General features: G+C 38.2%; 1 protein-coding gene across 1 annotated transcript in view; it reads left to right on the top strand.

Moving 5' to 3' along the window:
* Positions 1–18,916, top strand: part of UQCC1 (ubiquinol-cytochrome c reductase complex assembly factor 1) — a 93,803-nt gene that overhangs the window by 2,348 nt on the left and 72,539 nt on the right. The window contains exon 2 of the mRNA XM_069548412.1: positions 10,231–10,335. Within this exon, the coding sequence (XP_069404513.1) occupies positions 10,231–10,335 (105 nt within the window). The remainder of the gene's footprint in view (positions 1–10,230; positions 10,336–18,916) is intronic.

Genomic DNA, 18,916 nt, shown 5'->3' with positions numbered 1-18,916 from the left:
CATAGACCTTATTCTCGTGCTTATAATCTAATAGAGACAAAAAAGAAAACTACTAATACAATTCTTGAAATGCTGTGATAGAAGTCTGAGCTAGGTGCTCTGGTAGCAGAGTAGAAAGGCAGCTAGCCCACACTGAGGATGAACATTTAGATACTTAATGAGAGAGCATTAGCTGGGGAATAGAGGAAAGGGCATAGAGCAGAAGCATTAGCTTGTGTTACTGTGCTAGACAGTCAAGGAGCTGTAAGTAAATCTCTTTGGCTGCCGTCTATGGGGTCACACAGAGTCGGACACGACTGAAGCATAGGGGCCCTTGTGGGGAAATGGCAGGAGAGGAGGCATTACCTTCCATGTCAGTGTTAGGAGTTGGAGATTTATCTTAAGGCAGAGGGAAACCATTGAAATATTTTAAACAAAGGGAGGATTTATTTTTAAAGGTTTTTTTAAAATATATTTACTCTTTTTTCTTATTTAAAAATTTGAAATTGAGGAATAATTGACATACAGTAAATCACATTTATTTAATTGTATAATTTGATAAGTTTTGATACAGTATATACCTGAAAAGTCATAATCATAATAAAATTAATGAACATATCTGTCACTCCCCCAAATTTCTTTGTGCCTTTTTCAGTCCTTTTCTTGTATTTGTCTGCCTATTTCCAACCACCCTTGATCAGGGGGAACACTTTGTTTCTCCTCTCATTTTTAAATTGAAAATAAAATTTTATTTTGAAAGTCCAAAAAAGTAAGAAAAAAATTCGATGTAGTAAACACTCATATATTTACTACTAGATTTTTGTTTTAATAGATCCTTTTTTTTTTTTAAATCATAGTGGCCATCATAGTGGGTATGAGATGATACCTTCTTATAGCTTTGATTTGTATTTCTCTAGTGATTACTGCTGTTAAGCATATTTCTTTTATGCTTATTGGCCTTTGTGTATATCATTGGAGAAACGTCTATTCAAGTTCTGTGCCCATTAAAAAAAATAATTAGATATTTCTGGCTGTTCAGGGTCTTCATTGCTGCATGTGGACTTTGGTTGTGGCGGGTGGGGGCTACTCTGTTGCAGAGCATGGGCTTCTTATTGCAGTGGTTTCGCTTGTGGAGCATGGGCTCTAGGTGCACAGGCTTCAGTAGTTGCAGCACATGGGCTCAGTAGTTGTGGTTCCCAGGTTCTAGAGCACAGCCTTGATATTTATGGTGCGTGGACTTAGTTGCTCCAAGGCATGTGGGCTCTTGGATCAGAGATCAAACCTGTGTTCCTGCATTGGCTGGTGGATTATTTTTTTTCTTAATGTTTTAAAATTTTACTTATTTTTGGCTGGGTCTTCACTGCTTTGCACAGTCTTTCTGTATTTGTGGCAAGCGGGGACCACTCTAGTTGCAGTGCACAGGCTTCTCATTGTGGTGGCTTTTTGTTGCTGAGTATGGGCTCTAGGGTACAGGGGCTTCAGTAGTTGCCAGGGTCTAGAGCACAGGCTCAGTGGTTGTGGCTTATGGACTTAGTTACTCCTTGGCATGTGGGATCATCCTAGATTAGGGATCAAACCTGTCTCCTGCATTGGCAGGTGGATTCTTTACCACTGAGCCACCAGGGGAGCCTTGTGCCTGTTTTTTTAAATCAGGTTATTTTTTTGTTTTTGAATTGTCTGAATTCTCTATGTTTTTAAGTCAGTCCATTATCAGATACATGATTTGCAAATATTTTCTCCCAGTCCATGGGTTGCCTTTTCAGTTTACTGATAGTATTTGATGCACAGAAGCTTTTAATTTTAATGAAGTCCAACTTAACTTTTTTATTGCCTCTGCTTTTGGTACTATATCTATGAAATCATTGCCCAATCTAAGGTCATGAAATGTTTCCCTTATGTTTTCCTCTAAGAGTTTCATAGTTTTAGGCCTTATGTTTAGGTCTTAGATCCATTTTGAGTTAATTTTTATATATGATGTAAGGTTTTACTATATTTTTCGTTATTTTCTTAGTGTTTGCTCTGGGAATTACAACTAATAACTTAATTTCCAATAATCTAAATTAAATACCAGTGTGATTTCAATAATATATAAAAATTATGATTCAATATTTCTTCATTATTTCCTTCCACCTTTGTGTCAGTATTGTCATTCAAATTACATCTTTATACATTGTGTGTGCTTCAGTACAGATTTATAGTTATTGTTTTATGCAGTGTCTTTTAAATTAAAAATGAAAGTAAGAAAATTATGGGCAAAATATTTATACTGTTTTAAAATGTATCCAAATATTTACCTTTATTAGTGCAATTTATTTCTTCATGTGGGTTTGAGTTTCTATACTGTCAAAGGTATCATTTCAGCCTGCAGTTCTCCCTTTAGTATTTGTTGTAGGCCAGGTCTGTTGTTGACAGATTCTCTCAGTTTTTGTTTATATAGAAATTCTTAATTTTTCCTTCACATGTGAATGATAGTTTTGTTGGGTATAGAATTCTTGTTTGACATTCTCCCCTCTGCTCCTTCCAACATTTTGAGTATTCATCCCACTGCCTTTTGGCCCCCATGTTTTTTGAGAAATACAGCTATTAATATTATTGAGGATCTCATACACAATGAGTCCCTTCTCTTACTGCTTCCAAGATTTATATCTTTCCACAACTTGATTGTGATATTTTAATGTGTGAATCTCTCTGCATTTGTCCTATTTGGAGTTAGTTGAGCTTCTTGAATTTATAGATTGTTTTCCATCAAATTTTGCATATTTTCTGCCAGTATTCACATATTTTTTTTTCCTGTTCTTTAAATTTCTCTCCTCTCCAGCTGACACTCCTTTTGTACTTAATGTTGGTATGTTTGATGGTATAGGTACATTTGATGGTAGCTCTCTGAGGCGCTGTTAAATTTTCTTAGTTTTTTTTTTCTTTCTGTTTCTTGGGTGGATAATCTCAATCTATTTTTAAGGTCACTGATTCTTTCTTTTGCTCAAATCTGCTGTTAAACTTTTCTAGTGACACGTTCATTTTCTTTATTGTTTTTTTCAACTCGAATTTTTATTTGGCTTTCTGTTAAAATTTCTCTTTATTGATATTCTTTATTTGGTGAGATAACTGTTCTCATACTTCATTTTAGTTCTTTAGACATGATTTCCTTTAGGTGTTAAATTTTTTAAATAGCTGATTCAAAGTCTTGTTTGGTTGGTCTGATGTCAAGGGTTCTTCAGGGGCAGTTTCTGTTGATTTTTTTTTCCCCTTGTATGAATCATACTTTTTGTTTTATTGTCTTTCATAACTTTTTGTTGAAAACTGAACATTTTAAATAATATTATGCGGTGTTGGAGAAGACTCTTGAAGGTGCCTTGGACTGCAAGGAGATCCAACCAGTCCATTCTGAAGGAGATCAACCCTGGGATTTCTTTGGAAGGAATGATGCTAAAGCTGAAGCTCCAGTACTTTGGACACCTCATGAGAAGAGTTGACTCATTGGAAAAGACTCTGATGCTGGGAGGGATTGGGGGCAGGAGGAGAAGGGGACGACCGAGGATGAGATGGCTGGATGGCATCACTGACTCGATGGACGTGAGTCTGAGTGAACTCCGGGAGATGGTGATGGACAGGGAGGCCTGGCGTGCTGTGATTCATGGAGTCGCAAAGAGTCGGACACGACTGAGTGACTGAACTGAACTGAACTGAACTAATGCGGCAGCTCTGGAGATCAGGACTTTTCCCAGAGTCTGCTGTTACTTTTCTGTTTAGTGACTTCTCTGAATTAATTCTGTCAAGTCTGTATTCTTTGTTGTGTGCTCTCTGCTCATTTAGCTTAGTGGTCAAGTAATGATTGGATGGAGATTTCCTTAAATGCCTGGAACCAGTAAGTCTCTCAGTATTTGTTGAGGGGCTGTGTGTGCATTTAGGTGCATGCTTTCAGTATTCTGCCGGTCATTTGACTGTTCTGCCTTAACCCTCACTTCCTGCTTGTGCAGTACCTCAGGGCCAACCAGAGATGAGAGCTTTAGGGCAGTCTCAGATCTTTCCTTTTCTGGGGGTGGACACAGACCTGAGCATCCACATGGCCTTCAGATTCCCAGGAATGTGTCAGAGCTTTTCAAGGCTCCTATCTCATTCCCTTGATTCTCCTTTAAACTTTTGGTTAGCCTTTTATTTTCCCAAGTATTATCTACTGCCTCAGGCAGTCACAGAGTTAAACAGTTGCCTCTGTTTTGATGGTTGGATGGCATCATCAATGAACAGGAGTTTGAGCAAACTCCAGGAGATAGTGAAGGACAGGAGAGCCTGGCATGCTGCAGTCCACGAGGTCGCAGAGAGTCGGATGTGACTGAGCGACTGAACAACAACAAACGAATAGCTCCTGGGGAAAATGGTTTTCATACCGGGAGAGTTCGTCTTGGACAGATGGAATCTTCCAGGGAACTGCTAGACAGATCAAATAATTCCAGACATTTGTGAATAAGGTTTGAGGAGCTTCAAGCCCATTCAGGATTCAACTTTTCTCCAGAGAAGACTGGCTCCTTTTAATAAATATTGCTGTTTGGAAGCCAAGTTTGGATGCTCCATGTAGTCATTGCAACTGGGGTTTCATTGCTTCCAGGCTTTATCAGTACAGGGGTAGGAAATACACGTATGTGTGTACATATACACGTGCTTCCCTGGTGGCTCAGTGGTAAAGAACCCGCTGACCAATGCAGGAGACACGGCTGTGATCTCTGGGTTGGGGACATCCCCTGGAGAAGCAAATGGCAACCCACTCCAGTATTCTTGCCTGGGAAATCCCATGGACAGAGCAGCCTGGTGGGATGTGGTCCATGGGATCACAAAAGAGTCAGCCTTGGCTTAGCAGCTAAACAACAACAATATACATATACATAAATACACATATATGTTGATTTCTTTATTTATCTCTCTATATTAAAAACTCAAAGCAGTTACTCTAAATCCAGCCCAGTAGCACAGGGTTTATTCTATCCTTTTGCCTTTTCATATTGGTTAACTCCTTTCTCTGATAGAAACCCAACCCCTCATCCTTAACATATTTACTGATTTGCTCAAATCTTGCATTTGTGAATTTACATACTCACTAAAATTTATTTGTAGCCCAAATCAATACTTGTGCTTTTGCAGTTATTTGTGGACATGTGCAGAGGGGTGAAAAATTTGACTCTAACTTTCGTATTAGTAGCTGAGGTGATACTTTGACTTTCTGTTTCAGCTCTTATACTGTAAACAGATATCCTTTTCATAGTCTATTTAGTGACTTTTTTTTTTTTTGCATTTTTGTGCTTTTGTTCCTGACCTGCCTGTGTAAAATGCGTCCCACATGTAGTGCTAAAGTGCTGTATAGTATTGCTAAGTGCAAGAAGGCTGTGATGTTTCTTATGGAGAAAATTCATATGTTAGAGAAGTTTTATTCAGGAGTGAGTGATAGTTCTGTTCGCTGTGAGTTCAATGTTAGTGAACCAACGTATTTGACATAATGAATTAACATGTATTAAATAAGGTATCTTTAAACAGAAACACACAAAACAAGATCATATATTGATTGGCTGATGAAAACGTGTGACCAGAGGCTTGGAGGAACCTAATTCTCTGTTTCTCCTAGGAGCAGTGTTTCATTGTTTGCTAACTCTGTTTGTGGTCACTTTGTAAAACGTAACTATGGGGAATAGGAGAATTGACTATCTGTAAAGTCTTTTCACAGCTCATGAGTGAGCAAAGTAAAATATTGTGTGTCTTTAAAACCACATGAAGAAACAGTCTGTGGGTTGATTGAAGTGTAGTCAGAAAAAGAGCGAATGTGTCAGAATATTTTGAAATACAGTGTAAAATCACCTGCAAATTGGAAATGCACAAGAAATGCAAACATAAAACCTATCTTTAAAATTTCGGTTTTGAAATGTTGATGACACAAAAGGATGATAAAACCAGTTCCCACTTATAATGGTATTTATAGTATCCTAAGTTAAAATAATAATTTTAAACCACTGGAACTTTTTTCTGAACTTAGGAGAATTGAAGTTTGCTAATTGTTGTAGACCTAATGTATTAGTACCTATAAGAGGATGATCAGTACTTCCACAGATTTATATATTTATAAATGAAGTGTGGGGAGAGATGGGAAGGGAAAAGGACTTAGTAGAGTCCTTTTCCCAGTAGAACCAGAATTTGCCGTCTAGGTTGAAGCAAATGAGCTCATGGGTTGGGTAGAAGTGAAGAAGAGAGTCTCAGAGGAATTGACTGCACAGGGATTAGCTTGTGTGGAGAGGAGCAGTAATTCTCAAAGCAGGGAATATGAGTCAGGTTTTGGAACTGCTGAGTGGAGAATGCAGGGCAGGATATGTAAATATATTGATGGGTCTAGAAGAATCCAGTTGGTAAAGATCAGGTGTTTTGACTACAGAGGTACTTGGAGGGACTGTAGGCTTTTGAGAATGGGAATTCCAGGTTCAAAACAGTATTTTGAGAAAATGGTTCTTGCTGCTGTGATAATTTGCTGGGGAAAGAGGAGTTTCTTACATAAGTCAGTAACAGTTGTTAATAGCAGTAATGAAGCGTTTGTGTGTGTGTTTTAGTGTTACTTAAGTGCTTTCACAAGTGGTCCTTGGGATACTCCTGTGAGGTAGCTTTTATTATTACCACTTTAAAAGAAAAAGTATTTATTTGGCTGTGTCGGATCTTAGTTGTGGCATGCGGGATCTTTCATTCTGCATGTAGGCAGGCTTCTCTCTAGCTGCAGCCTGCAGGCTTGATAATGGGCTCAGTATTTGGGCTTATTTGCCCCTTGGTATTTGGATCCTTAGTTCCCCAACCAGGGATCGAACCCAAGTCCCCTGCATTGCAAGACAGATTCTTAACCACTGGACCACCAGGGAAGTCCCTATTTTCACTTTTACATAGGGGAAACGGAGTGTCCAGAGTGTTGAGTCACAGTTTCATGGTCACACAGCTGTTTAATGGTAGGCTTGCAATTTAAACACCTCAGTTTCAATTAAGGATTTGGGCACATAGCTATTGTTAGAGGATTAGAGAAGGAGAGGACAGAGCTGATTGCTCCTTTCTTTTAAAAAGAAGTAGTATTGGCATGAGACCAAATAGGATCAAATATTAGAGAAAATTTTGTTGACGTTGGAAAACATATGATGAAATTCTTCAGAAACTCCCAAAGTTTGCATTGTTCCTAGTTGTAATTTCCTCTTACCCTTCCCCCCACCCCCCAACCTCGTGTTTGGGCCTGAATCTGCTGAAGTTTCATCTTACCATATATTTACATTTTTAGGAAAGGAACTGTCTGACACTGAATGATCTGCTAAATGTGTCAGCTGTTAGTAAACAAGAAGCCAATAATTGTATCTCATTTGAAAACAATCCCAGCAGGTGAAACCTCTGCTGAAATAAAATCCTGTTTTTAAGCTTTAATTTTCATTTGAAACATATGTTGCTGTGAGTAGCCTGTTAGAAACAGTTACACAGTTTTAGAAATGAGATACTTTGGAAAGCATCTCTAGGTTTAAAATTCTTAACACCTCTTTCCCTGTTACCCCTGGCCCTTCCTGCCTACTCATGAGGAAATGGAGATTCAGCTTCAAGGTAATATTTTATTGAGTTGGACATACTGCAAAGTATATTTTTCCCCTTAAAATCCTGAAAGGTTAGGGATTTTCATTTATTTTATAGAAGAGGCAATGAAGACTCAGTTCACTGACAGTGGAGCTGTGAGTCAGATCAGTGCTTTCTAAGTACAGGACTCTTCCCATAGTATTATGCTGTATTTTAATTGGTTCAAGACTAGGTCACAGAGTGTTAGAGCTAGGACTTTGGAGATATTTCCTTTACCTTTTCATTCCATAAACGAGCTTGGATCCAGGAATTGGGCTGCTTGGATTCAAATCTTAATCCCAGCATGTATTAACCATATGATTTTGGGAAGTTACTTATCCTGTCCTTACTTCTATTTCTTTATCCATATACGTGGGATAGTAACAGTAGTAACGTGGATTTGATCCCTAGTCCAGGAACATCCCTGGAGAAGGAAATGGCAACCCACTCCAATATTCTTGCCTGGGAAATCCCATGGTCAGATGAGCCTGACAGGCTACAGTTCATGGGGTTGCAAAAGAATCAGACACAACTCAGAGACTAAACAGCAACAATAAATATTACTAATGATTGTTAAGAGGAAAATGAGCATCATAAAGGTTTCAGTCAGTTTAGTTCGGTTGCCCAGTTGTGTCCAACTCTTTGCGACCCCATGAATTGCAGCACACCAGGCCACCCTGTCCATCACCAACTCCCAGAGCTTACCCAGACTCATGTCCATTGAGTCGGTGATGCCATCCAGCCATCTCATCTTCTGTCGTCCCCTTCTCCTCCTGCCCCCAATCCCTCCCAGCATCAGGGTCTTCTCAAATGAGTCAACTCTTTGCATGAGGTGGCCAAAGTATTGGGAGTTTCAGCTTCAGCATCAGTCCTTCCAATGAACACCCAGGACTGATCTCCTTTAGGATGGACTGGTTGGCTCTCCTTGCAGTCCAAGGGACTCTCAAGAGTCTTCTCCAGCACCACAATTCAAAAGCATCAATTCTTCAGCGCTCAGCTTTCTTCACAGTCCAACTCTCACATCCATGCATGACCACTGGAAAAACCATAGCCTTGACTAGATGGACTTTTGTTGGCAAAGTAATGTCTCTGCTTTTCAATATGCTATCTAGGTTGGTCATAACTTTCCTTCCAAGGAGTAAGTGTCTTTTAATTTCATGGCTGCAGTCACTGTCTGCAGTGATTTTGGAGCCCAGAAAAATAAAGTCTGACACTGTTTCCACTGTTTACCCATCCATTTGCCATGAAGTGATGGGACCAGATGCCATGATCTTAAGTTTTCTGAATGTTGAGCTTTAAGCCAACTTTTTCACTCTCCACTTTCACTTTTATCAAGAGGCTTTTTAGTTCCGCTTCATAAGGGTGGTGTCATCTGTATATCTGAAGTTATTGATATTTCTCCCAGCAATCTTGATTCCAGCTTGTGCTGCTTCCAGCCCAGTGTTTCTCATGATGTACTCTGCATAGAAATTAAATAAGCAGGGTGACAATATACAGCCTTGACGTAGTCCTTTTCCTATTTGGAACCAGTCTGTTGGTCCATGTCCAGTTCTAACTGTTGCTTCCTGACGTGCTACTTCTAAAGATTATATTAAAGTAGCTGAGTTTAAACTAGAATCTGGATCTTTGACTCCTAGTATTGTAGTTGATGGGGCTTCACAGGTGACACAAAGGTAAAGAATCCGCCTGCCAATGCAGGGGACGTGGGTTTGATCCCTGGTTTGAGAAGATCCCCTGGAGTAGGAAATGGCAACTCATTCCAGTTTTCTTGCCTGGAAAATTCCATAGACAGAGGAGCCTGGCTGGCTATAGTCCATGGGATCGCAAAGAGCTGAATGACTGAACAACTAAGCTCACACACACATGCACACACATTGTAACTGATGCTTGGTAAAGTGTTTTCAGACAGTTTGTATGTCTGCTCTTCATTATGGCCCTATCAGGTCTACAGAGAGAAACCCTTGGATTCCCCAGAGTTGGTTCCTAGAATAGAGATTTCCAGTACTGTGTGCAGGGATGCCATTTATACAGTGGATTGCATTTCAGATTCGTAAAATAAAGCATTCTTCTCATTAAGCAAGATAGAGCTCCTCCTGTCTCCAGTCGAACCTTTCACTTTCATCCAGAGAACTTTTTGAGGTCAGTTAATGCCAGAGGGGAAAATTGGACCTCACTCATAGCTCTAACAGCCATTTAGTATCCCTTTGTCTTGGAAGTCAAGTTGCCCAAGTATATTTTCCCACCCTAAAAATTTAAGCCCTAGTTTCTTCATTATTTTGGGGATAATGGTAATGCCAGCACTGTTTCGTGTAAAGGGATTTTATGAAGAGCAAATAAATCAGTATTTATGAAAATGATAAACTAACTGTAAAATGCCTGAATTAGGTTTATTTTGTTACTGTTCTAAGAGGAAGCTCATGTCCTACAGTTCGAGTCAGCTCTTGCCAGAGTCCTTTTAGTCTGTGGTAGGCAAGGGTGCATTTTATCTTTGGAGAGATGAGCATGGGCAGCCTTGGTCCTGGTTCTGTTTTGGAAGTTCTCCTTTCATTTGCCCTGTTCTAGAAGGATTTCTAGACTTAGATACGCTCTTTGTCTTCTACACATGGAGTCTGATATAGATTCCTGACTATGTTTTTCTTTCTCTAGAGGAACCAGATTAGCATCTCCCAGTGGGTTCCAGGATGCAGCCGATTGCTACTTGTGTCTCGTACACAGGGACAGCAGGGCAGGACTCTGTCTGGTACTTTCCAGGTAAGATTTGTTGTTCCTTTGCTTGCTATGAAAAAACCTTAGTGTTAATGTGCAAATGTCATGTATTTATAGATTAACCAACCAAATTGTGTGATGGAAAAACCTCATGAGACCACTTCTGGGTCTCTGTGGTGCCAGCTCAGGACTGATCCTTACTGTATGGTGTCTAGGGCGTGGCTTCTAAATACCCCAGTGGTGGAACTTAGCCTAGGATACCATGGTCCAGTCTGATGATTTTTACTGTTGGGAGTGTTTCCAGATATTCATCTGAGAGTTAACCTTTCTTCGGTTTTCTTCTTGTAGCCACTTTTACCTGGAGTAAGAAAATGTTTCTTTTTTTCCTTTTTATGAACATAAAATTAGAGGAACAATTATTTGAGGCCTTAGTTTACCACTGATCACCTGATCCATTATAATGTAGTCTACTTTGGACCCTCGTTGAGGATTTCTTTTCCTGATTTTTGCTAATTATACAAATAATTCAATAATAAAGGTAATAAAAATCACCCATGACTTCAAACCTGAAAACATCTGCTGGTCCTTTTCCAGTCTTTGAGTGTGTGTGTGTGTGTGCTAATTTTTTCCTTAGGTACTTGAACAAATATCTACAGAATTTTATGTTCTGGTGCTTTTTCACGTGTTAGAGCAGACATTATTCATGTTTTAGACATATTCCATAATTAAATTTTGAAATGACTACATGTTATTCTATTTATTTAGCCTTTATTTATGTTAAAATTATTTCTAATTTTTTTGCCATAGTAGACTTTAATGTGGTTACCATTTTCTTGCTGTATAGTTTTTCTTATTTTAAATTATTTATTAAGGATAAACTAGGAAAATACACCCTAGGTCAAAGGGTGTGAGCAATTTTCCTCTCCAAAAAGTTGTTTTAATTTATACTGCCACCAGCAGTGTTTATATAACTAGTTTTTCATCATTACTTCCCCTAAATTGTATTTAAAAAAAAATTTATTTATCTTCTGTCTCTGGTCTTAGTTGCATCATGCGGGATCTTCGTTACTGTGCATAGACCCCTCCGGTTGTGGCTTGTGGGCTTAGTTGCCCTGAGGCATGTGGGATCTTAGTTTCCTGACCAGGGTTCGAACCCACGTCCCCTGCATTGAAAGGCAGAACCACTGGACCACCAGGGAAGTCCCTAAACTGGATGTTTTTTAAAAATTTAAACTAATTGGGTAGAAAATATTATCTTGTTTTGCTTAGCATTTCTTTATCAGGGTTAAACATTTTTCTGTGTTTATCAGTTGTATTCTGGTTTGTAAAAACTATATGCTTTTATCATTTCTTCATTTATCTACTGGGAATTTATTTTTATTACCAATTTATGTAAACTCCTTTTGTAGCCATTGATCTTTTCATATTTAATGCAATGAAGATTTATTTTTGATGTATAAATTATATACTATGTAATTTATTTATATAAATATGTTAACATATTTAAAATGCAGGGTAATTCCCTTCAATTAGTATATAAGTCTTGCCCTTCTGAGAATGTCTTGTTTGTCCCTGTATTTCCTGGGCTTCTAACTGAGTCTGGCACAGAGGAGGCAATAAATGAATGAATGAAGAATATATTTGTGCGGAAGAGGGATCTATTTTAGATAGTCAGGTAGCTATTTCTTTTCAGAAGTTTTTGGGCTGTGTTCTGTTTTTGTCTGTGTATGCATTGAAAAATTATTTATTTTTGGCTGTGCCTGGTCTTCATTGCTGCCTGGGCTTTTATCTAGTTGCAGAGACCAGGGGCTACTCTCTAGCTGGGGAGCCTGGACTTCTCTTAGTTGCAGAGTGCAGGTTCTAGAGCGGGCAGTTTCATTAGTTATGGCGCTGGGGCTCAGTAGTTGTGGTGCATGGGCTTAGTTCCCCTGAGGCATGTGGAATCTTCCTAGACCAGGGACGGAACCTGTGTTCCCTGCATTGGGAGGCAGATTTTTAACCACTGCACCACGAGGGAAGTCCTAGAAAATTTTAATAGAATTTATCCTGTAGATTTAAATCATTTGTAAATAATGTGTGCATAGGAGGTGAAAGGGGGAGCTCATTTTATTAGTCTCTGACTTGGGCCTCATTCTTTGAATCAATAAACATTTCTTGGGTACCTAATATGTACCAGGTACTGTACTAGGTTCTCAGACAGCATTATAGCAAGGCATCCATGTAAATAACTTGGAGTTGTTTATCTCATACTGACAAGATGTGATTTCAGCCATTGTAAATAAACTGGACATTTTGTCATGTTGACCATACCTCCCTGGTACATCTTCCCAGTTTTGAGTTCTGGTTGGAAAACTCTGCCTCAGAATGACATCCTCAGGCGCATGTCCGAGAGGGAGGCAGATTTGGCTCAGAATGAGGAAGAACCTTGTGTTAACTAAAATTGTGGTGTAATGGAATGTGTTGGCTATATTTGGCAAAGTAAATTTACTCTTACTGGAAATATTCAAGCAATGATTGGAAGACTGTGTTGGGGCATGACATAAAAGTATCTTTCACTGGGTGAATGGTAGTATCAGAAGATCTCTAAGGTAATGTCCATTGCTAGAATCCTTCTATTGTTTTCAAAAGGCTAGGGACGTTGGATTCTCAACTATCTTTTCTAAATAACCTCTTGAAGTTCTATCATACTTTGATGAGTCTACTTTAAAATTTTTTTAAATTTTGAAATAAATTAAACATAAAAATGTGATAAAAATAGTAGTGTTCCCATATATCCTTCATCTAGCTTCCTTTAATGTTAACATCTTATGTGACCATAGTGCAGTTATTGAAACCAGGAAGTCAACACTGATGTAATGCTGTTAAATAATCTGTATACCTAGTCCAGTTTTTTCCTCCCATTAATTCCTTTGTTGGTTCTCGGTTTGGGTTTGTCTAATATGTTCTTAAAATTAAATTAAGGCTATGCATTTTTGGAAAAAGTGACATTGTTTCCTTCTCAGTGTGTCTTATCAGGGGATACATGATGCCAATATGTCTTATTACTGGTGATGTTAACCTTGGTCACTTGGTTATTAAAGTTACTGTTTTCCCCTTTGTAATTAGTATCTTGTGAGAAGATACTTTGAGATGGTACAGATTTCTCATCATACTTTTGCTCATTACTTATAGCGTCCATTTTTTAGGTTCTTTTTTTTAATGGTATGTAATAATTACTTTAAAAATTATGATAAAATACACATAACAAAGTTACCACCATTTTTAAGTATGCAATTCAGTAGTGTAAAATATAGTCACAGTGTTAAACAGTATATATGTAGAGATTTTTCATCTTCCAAAACTGAAAATGTATACCCCCGCCTGCCATTGGCAACCACCTTTCCAGCTTTCTGTTTCTATGATTTTGACAACTTTAATGCTACGTATGGGGCTTCCCAGGTGTCACTAGTGCTAAAGAACCTGCTGGCAGTACAAGAGACACAAGAGATGTGGGTTTGATCCCTGGGTGGGCCCTGGAGTAGGAAATGGCAACCCACTCCAGTATTCTTGCCTGGAAAATTCCATGGGTCACAAAAGAGTCAGACATGACTGAGCAACTGAGTACAGTGCTACATATGAGTGGACTCATACAGTATTTGTCTTTCTGTTACTTATTTTGCTTGGCATGAAGTCTTCGAAGTTCATTTGTGTTAGAGCATGTGATAAGATCTTTTTTCTTTTTTAAAAGCTGTATAATATTCCATTGTATTTATATATTACAGTTTCTGTATCCATTGTTCTGTCAGTGGGCATTTGGGTTGCTTCCACATTTTGGCTATTGTGAAAAATGCTTCAGTGAAGATAAGTGTGAAAATATCTCTTCAAGCTCCTGCTTTAAATTTTTCTAGTTTTTAATATTTAGCTACAAGTGGTGTTGCGGTATCATGTGATAATTCTATTTATGGTTCTTGACTGCAGTAGTCATTACTGTGGTGTTTGCTTGATGGTCATTTTCTAATTCCATCAATACCTACTCCATTTGTTTACTGGAATTCTACTGTAAGGATGAGCTGTCATTTCCTCTCCATTTATTTGTTTATTCACTTATTTTGTTTGTATCAGTATGAGCTAATGGATATTTATTCTGTGAGTTATAATCTATTCTCATTATTTATTTTGTCGATCAAATTGTCCCATGTTTGGCTGTTGAGAGCTGCTTCAAGTTCTTTTCTACGTTCCTTCAGTTTTTGAACACTTCTTTATTTCTTGGGCACCACAAGATGTTTCAGGTTCATGCTGTATTTAATTTGCTCTAGTCCTAGAGTCAACAGTTTACCAGGGGAGCCCTGGTTCCTTTTATTGGAGAATAATATTAGGAATATTTAGAAATTAAGATCTGGGTGCTGCATGTACATTAGCCAATGTTGAACTCTACTTAGGTTTTTGAAATCAGCTAGGGGAGAGAAGAGAGCTCTGAATATGTTTTACCTCTTAAGGAACTTTACTTTTTTGAGCCTTAGAGTCCTTATTTCTAAAATGGGAAAAAATAGTATCAACTTTGCAAGATTGCTGTGAGATAACGAAAGTAAAACAGCAAGCATACAGATGCTGGGCATATGGGAGATCTTTAGTAAATTGTAACTATGGTTTTTGTTGCTATTTATGTTCATGCTGCTTGGGTAAATTTTCTCCTCATCTTGTAAATGGAAACTTAAAAAAATTTTTTTTGTCCTAAAACTACCTTAAGTTGCAACCTCTCCTGGGTCTTAGTTTCCTCATCTGTGAAAGGAAAAGGTTGGATTTAGAAGATCTCTGAGATTCCTTCCAGCTCAAGTGTTGTTATTCTAAGTTACTCCTTAGTTCTTTAATTGCTTTTTCTCCAAGCTAAACAGCCTCAATTTGTTTTAACCTTTCCACTAGGACCTTTTATTCATCTCTTTGATCATTCCTGTGGTTCTTTTCTGGACCTTCTCCAGATTGTCCTTCTATTTGAAAAAAAAAAAAAAAACCCACCTAGTTTTTATTGAGTGCTGACTCCATGCCCAGAATGGTGTTGAGCAGTGGGACAGAAAATAAAAGAAGTACAAGATACACTGTGCCCTGGTGGAGCTTATAGTTTTGCTAAAAGGACCAGATATTCAAGAGTTGCTGAGTCTTTCTTTCCTTTTCCCTTTTTCCTTCCCTCCTTCCGTTCATTACTTCCTTCTTTCCCTCCTCTCTTTCTCTATTTCTTTCAGATCAGGAAGGTCTTTTCATTTTTAGAACCTTTTTGGAAGCAAAAAAGAGTGAAATTTTAGCATTTCACTTACTGAGGGGCTCCTTGCAAAGTTTGCATTGGATTTGTCTGGAACAGGTCTTCATATTTGTTTTATGCATTGAAGTTTACCCATCTCTTTTACATAGATTATTTTATTTGGTTCTAAAACAAACATATGAGATAGGCAAAGCTGGAGCTTCTAACCCTGTTTTTTTATCTTCCACTACCCCATGCTTCTCACCTTTGTCTTTTCACTCACCTTCTCTATGCTGCTGTCATCTTAAGGCTTATCCATGATCTCTTTTCTGATGACTCCAGATCTTTTTGATCTCTCAATTTCTATTTTTTATTGAAGTATAATAAAAATACAAAAAGGCATAAGTCACAAGTATGTGACTCAATGGATTATCCCAAAGTAAACATAACCAGCTCCCACATCAAGAAATAGAACCCCAGAAGTTCCCAGAAGTTCCTTGATCCCCTTCTAGTCTCTATCCCTAACCGAAGTTGAGCAGTCTTCTCTTTGAACACCAGAGTAGTTTTGCCTTTCAAACATATGGTATGTACTCTCTTTTCTTTGTCTGCGTTCATTCAGCTTTGTTTTAGAAATTCACCTATGTTACTCTGTGTCCTAATAGGTTATCCATTCTCATTGTTGTATAGTATTTTGTTGTGTGACTACCACAATTAATTTTGCACTTATTTATTGATGGATATTTAGATTGTTTCTAGTTGGGCTTTTATAAATAGGGCTCTTATGAGCATTCTTGTATATGTTTTTGTGAGGATATATACACATTTCTATTGGGGTATATACTTAGAAATGGAATTGTTGAATCTTACAGAATGTGTATACATTCAGCCTCATAGATACTGCCAAATAATTTTTCAAAGTGATTGTATCATTTTATACTCGCATCAGCAGAGTATGAGTTCTAGTTGCTCTATATCCTTTCTGATGCTTTGTGTGTGTGTGTGTGTGTGTGTTTGGTGGGTAGTCTTTAAACATTTTAAAATATGAAAGTAAAGTGAGTTTTCTTTCTCTTCTCCACAAGGTTATGAGTTCCATAGGGTAAGGATTGTTTTATCTTAAAACCTAGCACAAAGGCTGGCATATTATGGGTATTTAATAAAAGTTGGAGGAAACATATATGCATGATATATGTATAGATAAGAAGAAGAAGGATATATAGTAAGGGCTTCCCTGGTGGTTCAGCAGATACAAATCTGCCTGCCAGTGCAGAGGATGCAGGTTCGATCCCTTTCATCCCTGGATGGGGAAGATCCCACAATGCCGAGGGGCAGCTAAGCTTGTGTGCCCCAACTACTGAACCCACAGGCTTGGAGCCTGTGCTTCGCAACAAGAGAAGCCACATGTATGAGAAGCCTGCGTACTGCAACAAAGAGTAGCCCCTGTGCAGCAAGGAAGACACAGCGCAGCTAAAACATAAATAAATACATTTATGGAGAAGCATATAATAAGAAATAACCTTACCAGTGGCTAGGTTTGTTCATTCAACAAAGATTTAAGTGTTTGCTGTGTATAATGCACTGTACTTGATTCTGGTAATACAGCTAGTTCCTACCCTCATGAATATTTTTGGTGGTGGTGATAGAAAATAAATATGTGTGTAATAAAAATATACTTGTACATTGTAATGAGTACTATGAATGATATGAATAGGCTACTGCTATGATAGAGAATCATGGGATGACAAAAAAACTGTTTTAGATACAATAGTCAGAGAAGGCCGCTTTGGAAAAGTGACAGTGAGTATTTTGAGGTATTTTCTCTCTCTTTTTTTCTTTACAAAAAGTTACTTGGTATCTTTTTGGTTTAAACAGAGGAAAAATTAATGTTTTTAAAGGTCAAGGGAATCTTTTTTAGGGGGCAAGGGCAAGAATGGTTAGTACAAAAAAGTAAATGTATGTGTTTATAGGTATGTTTAGGTATGGGGAAACTAGATGTTTTCTGGGGAAGAAAAAGATCATGTCATTTAATATAACTTGCCCCAAAGCACAGCTTGTTGAGACTGTTGGTTGTGTTCCTTGAACCTGTTTAAGTGTTTCATGTTCTAGTGGGCCATTACACTGATATATGTGATATAATAGGAGTTGTTCTGTGTTTAGTGTTACACAGCCTTCTTGATACCTGTGAATTTAAGTGTAAGTCCTTGGCACTGACCAGAAGAATCCTGACTGATCTTTTAATATTCTTGTTTGGAAAGAAAAGTAAATAGTAACTCTCCACATTTAGAAATTCCATTTTTTCCTTCATTAGTATTAAAGGAAAAATCATTTTCATTTCAGTGTGTCCCTTCTCTTGGAATAAAACAGAAAGGAATCCTCCTGCTACTTCTTCCCCACCACTTTATATTGTAAAGAAAATATAATAGTACTGACAGTTTGGAAACTAGGTTCCTAAACTCTTACATGTTCTACCAGCATAGTGCAATAACTCTTTTCTGTGTATTCCATTTTAGACTTGAACATATGCATTTGTGCGTCTACCTATAATTGTATACATAAATGTGTTTTCACATTGCTAAAAATAATAATCTCTTCTAAACTGGATTTTAGGTGATAATGTCGTATCAGTATAGGTTCATCCATTGTAACAAGTGTACCACTCTGTTGAGGGATGTTGATAGTGGCAGATATTGTAAATGTGTGGGAAGGGGTATGTGGGAGCTGTCTGCACTTTGGTGTGAGCCTAAAACTGCCTTTAGAAATAAAGCCTATTAAAAATCTGATCATTTGATTTCTCCATTGAGTGACTGAACCTTAAGTTAACCACCTCATTTCTCATTGGACTTATTCCTAAGTTTTCACTCTTGTGAATAATGGTATAATGAGGATCGCTTGCATATTATTTTTTCCATAGGAATTTATTTTCAAAACTATATTTATTGGTCTTGATTATAACATTACCAATATTGGTGGGATTATGGTGAGGATTCCATAAGGCACTTATGTACAAGGCACATTCATTGTCAGGTGCTTACATAGTGCCTGGCACATAATAGTTTTAACTAATGGCTTCCGTGGTAGCTCAGTTGGTAAAGAATCCGCCTGCAGTGCAGGAGACCCCGGTTCAATTCCTGGGTTGGGAATATCTGCTGGAGAAGGGATAGGCTACCCACTCCCGTATTCTTGGGTTTCCCTTCTGGTTCAGCTGGTTAAGAATCCGCCCGCAATGCGGAAGACCTGGGTTCAATCCCTGGATTTGGGAAGATCCGCTGGAGAAGGAAAAGGCCTCTCCAGTATTCTGGCCTGGAGAATTCCATGGCCTGCATAGGCTGTGGAGTCTCGAAGAGTCAGACACGACTGAGCGACTTTAACTTTCAGTGGCTTCACTTTCAGTGACTGGTACATTGCAAAAGTGCTTTC

The sequence above is a fragment of the Ovis canadensis genome, chromosome 13 (genome assembly GCF_042477335.2).
Source record: "Ovis canadensis isolate MfBH-ARS-UI-01 breed Bighorn chromosome 13, ARS-UI_OviCan_v2, whole genome shotgun sequence".
Lineage (NCBI taxonomy): Eukaryota > Metazoa > Chordata > Mammalia > Artiodactyla > Bovidae > Ovis > Ovis canadensis.
The sequence above is the reverse complement of the archived record's forward strand: the minus strand, read 5'-3'. Positions and strand labels throughout refer to the sequence as shown.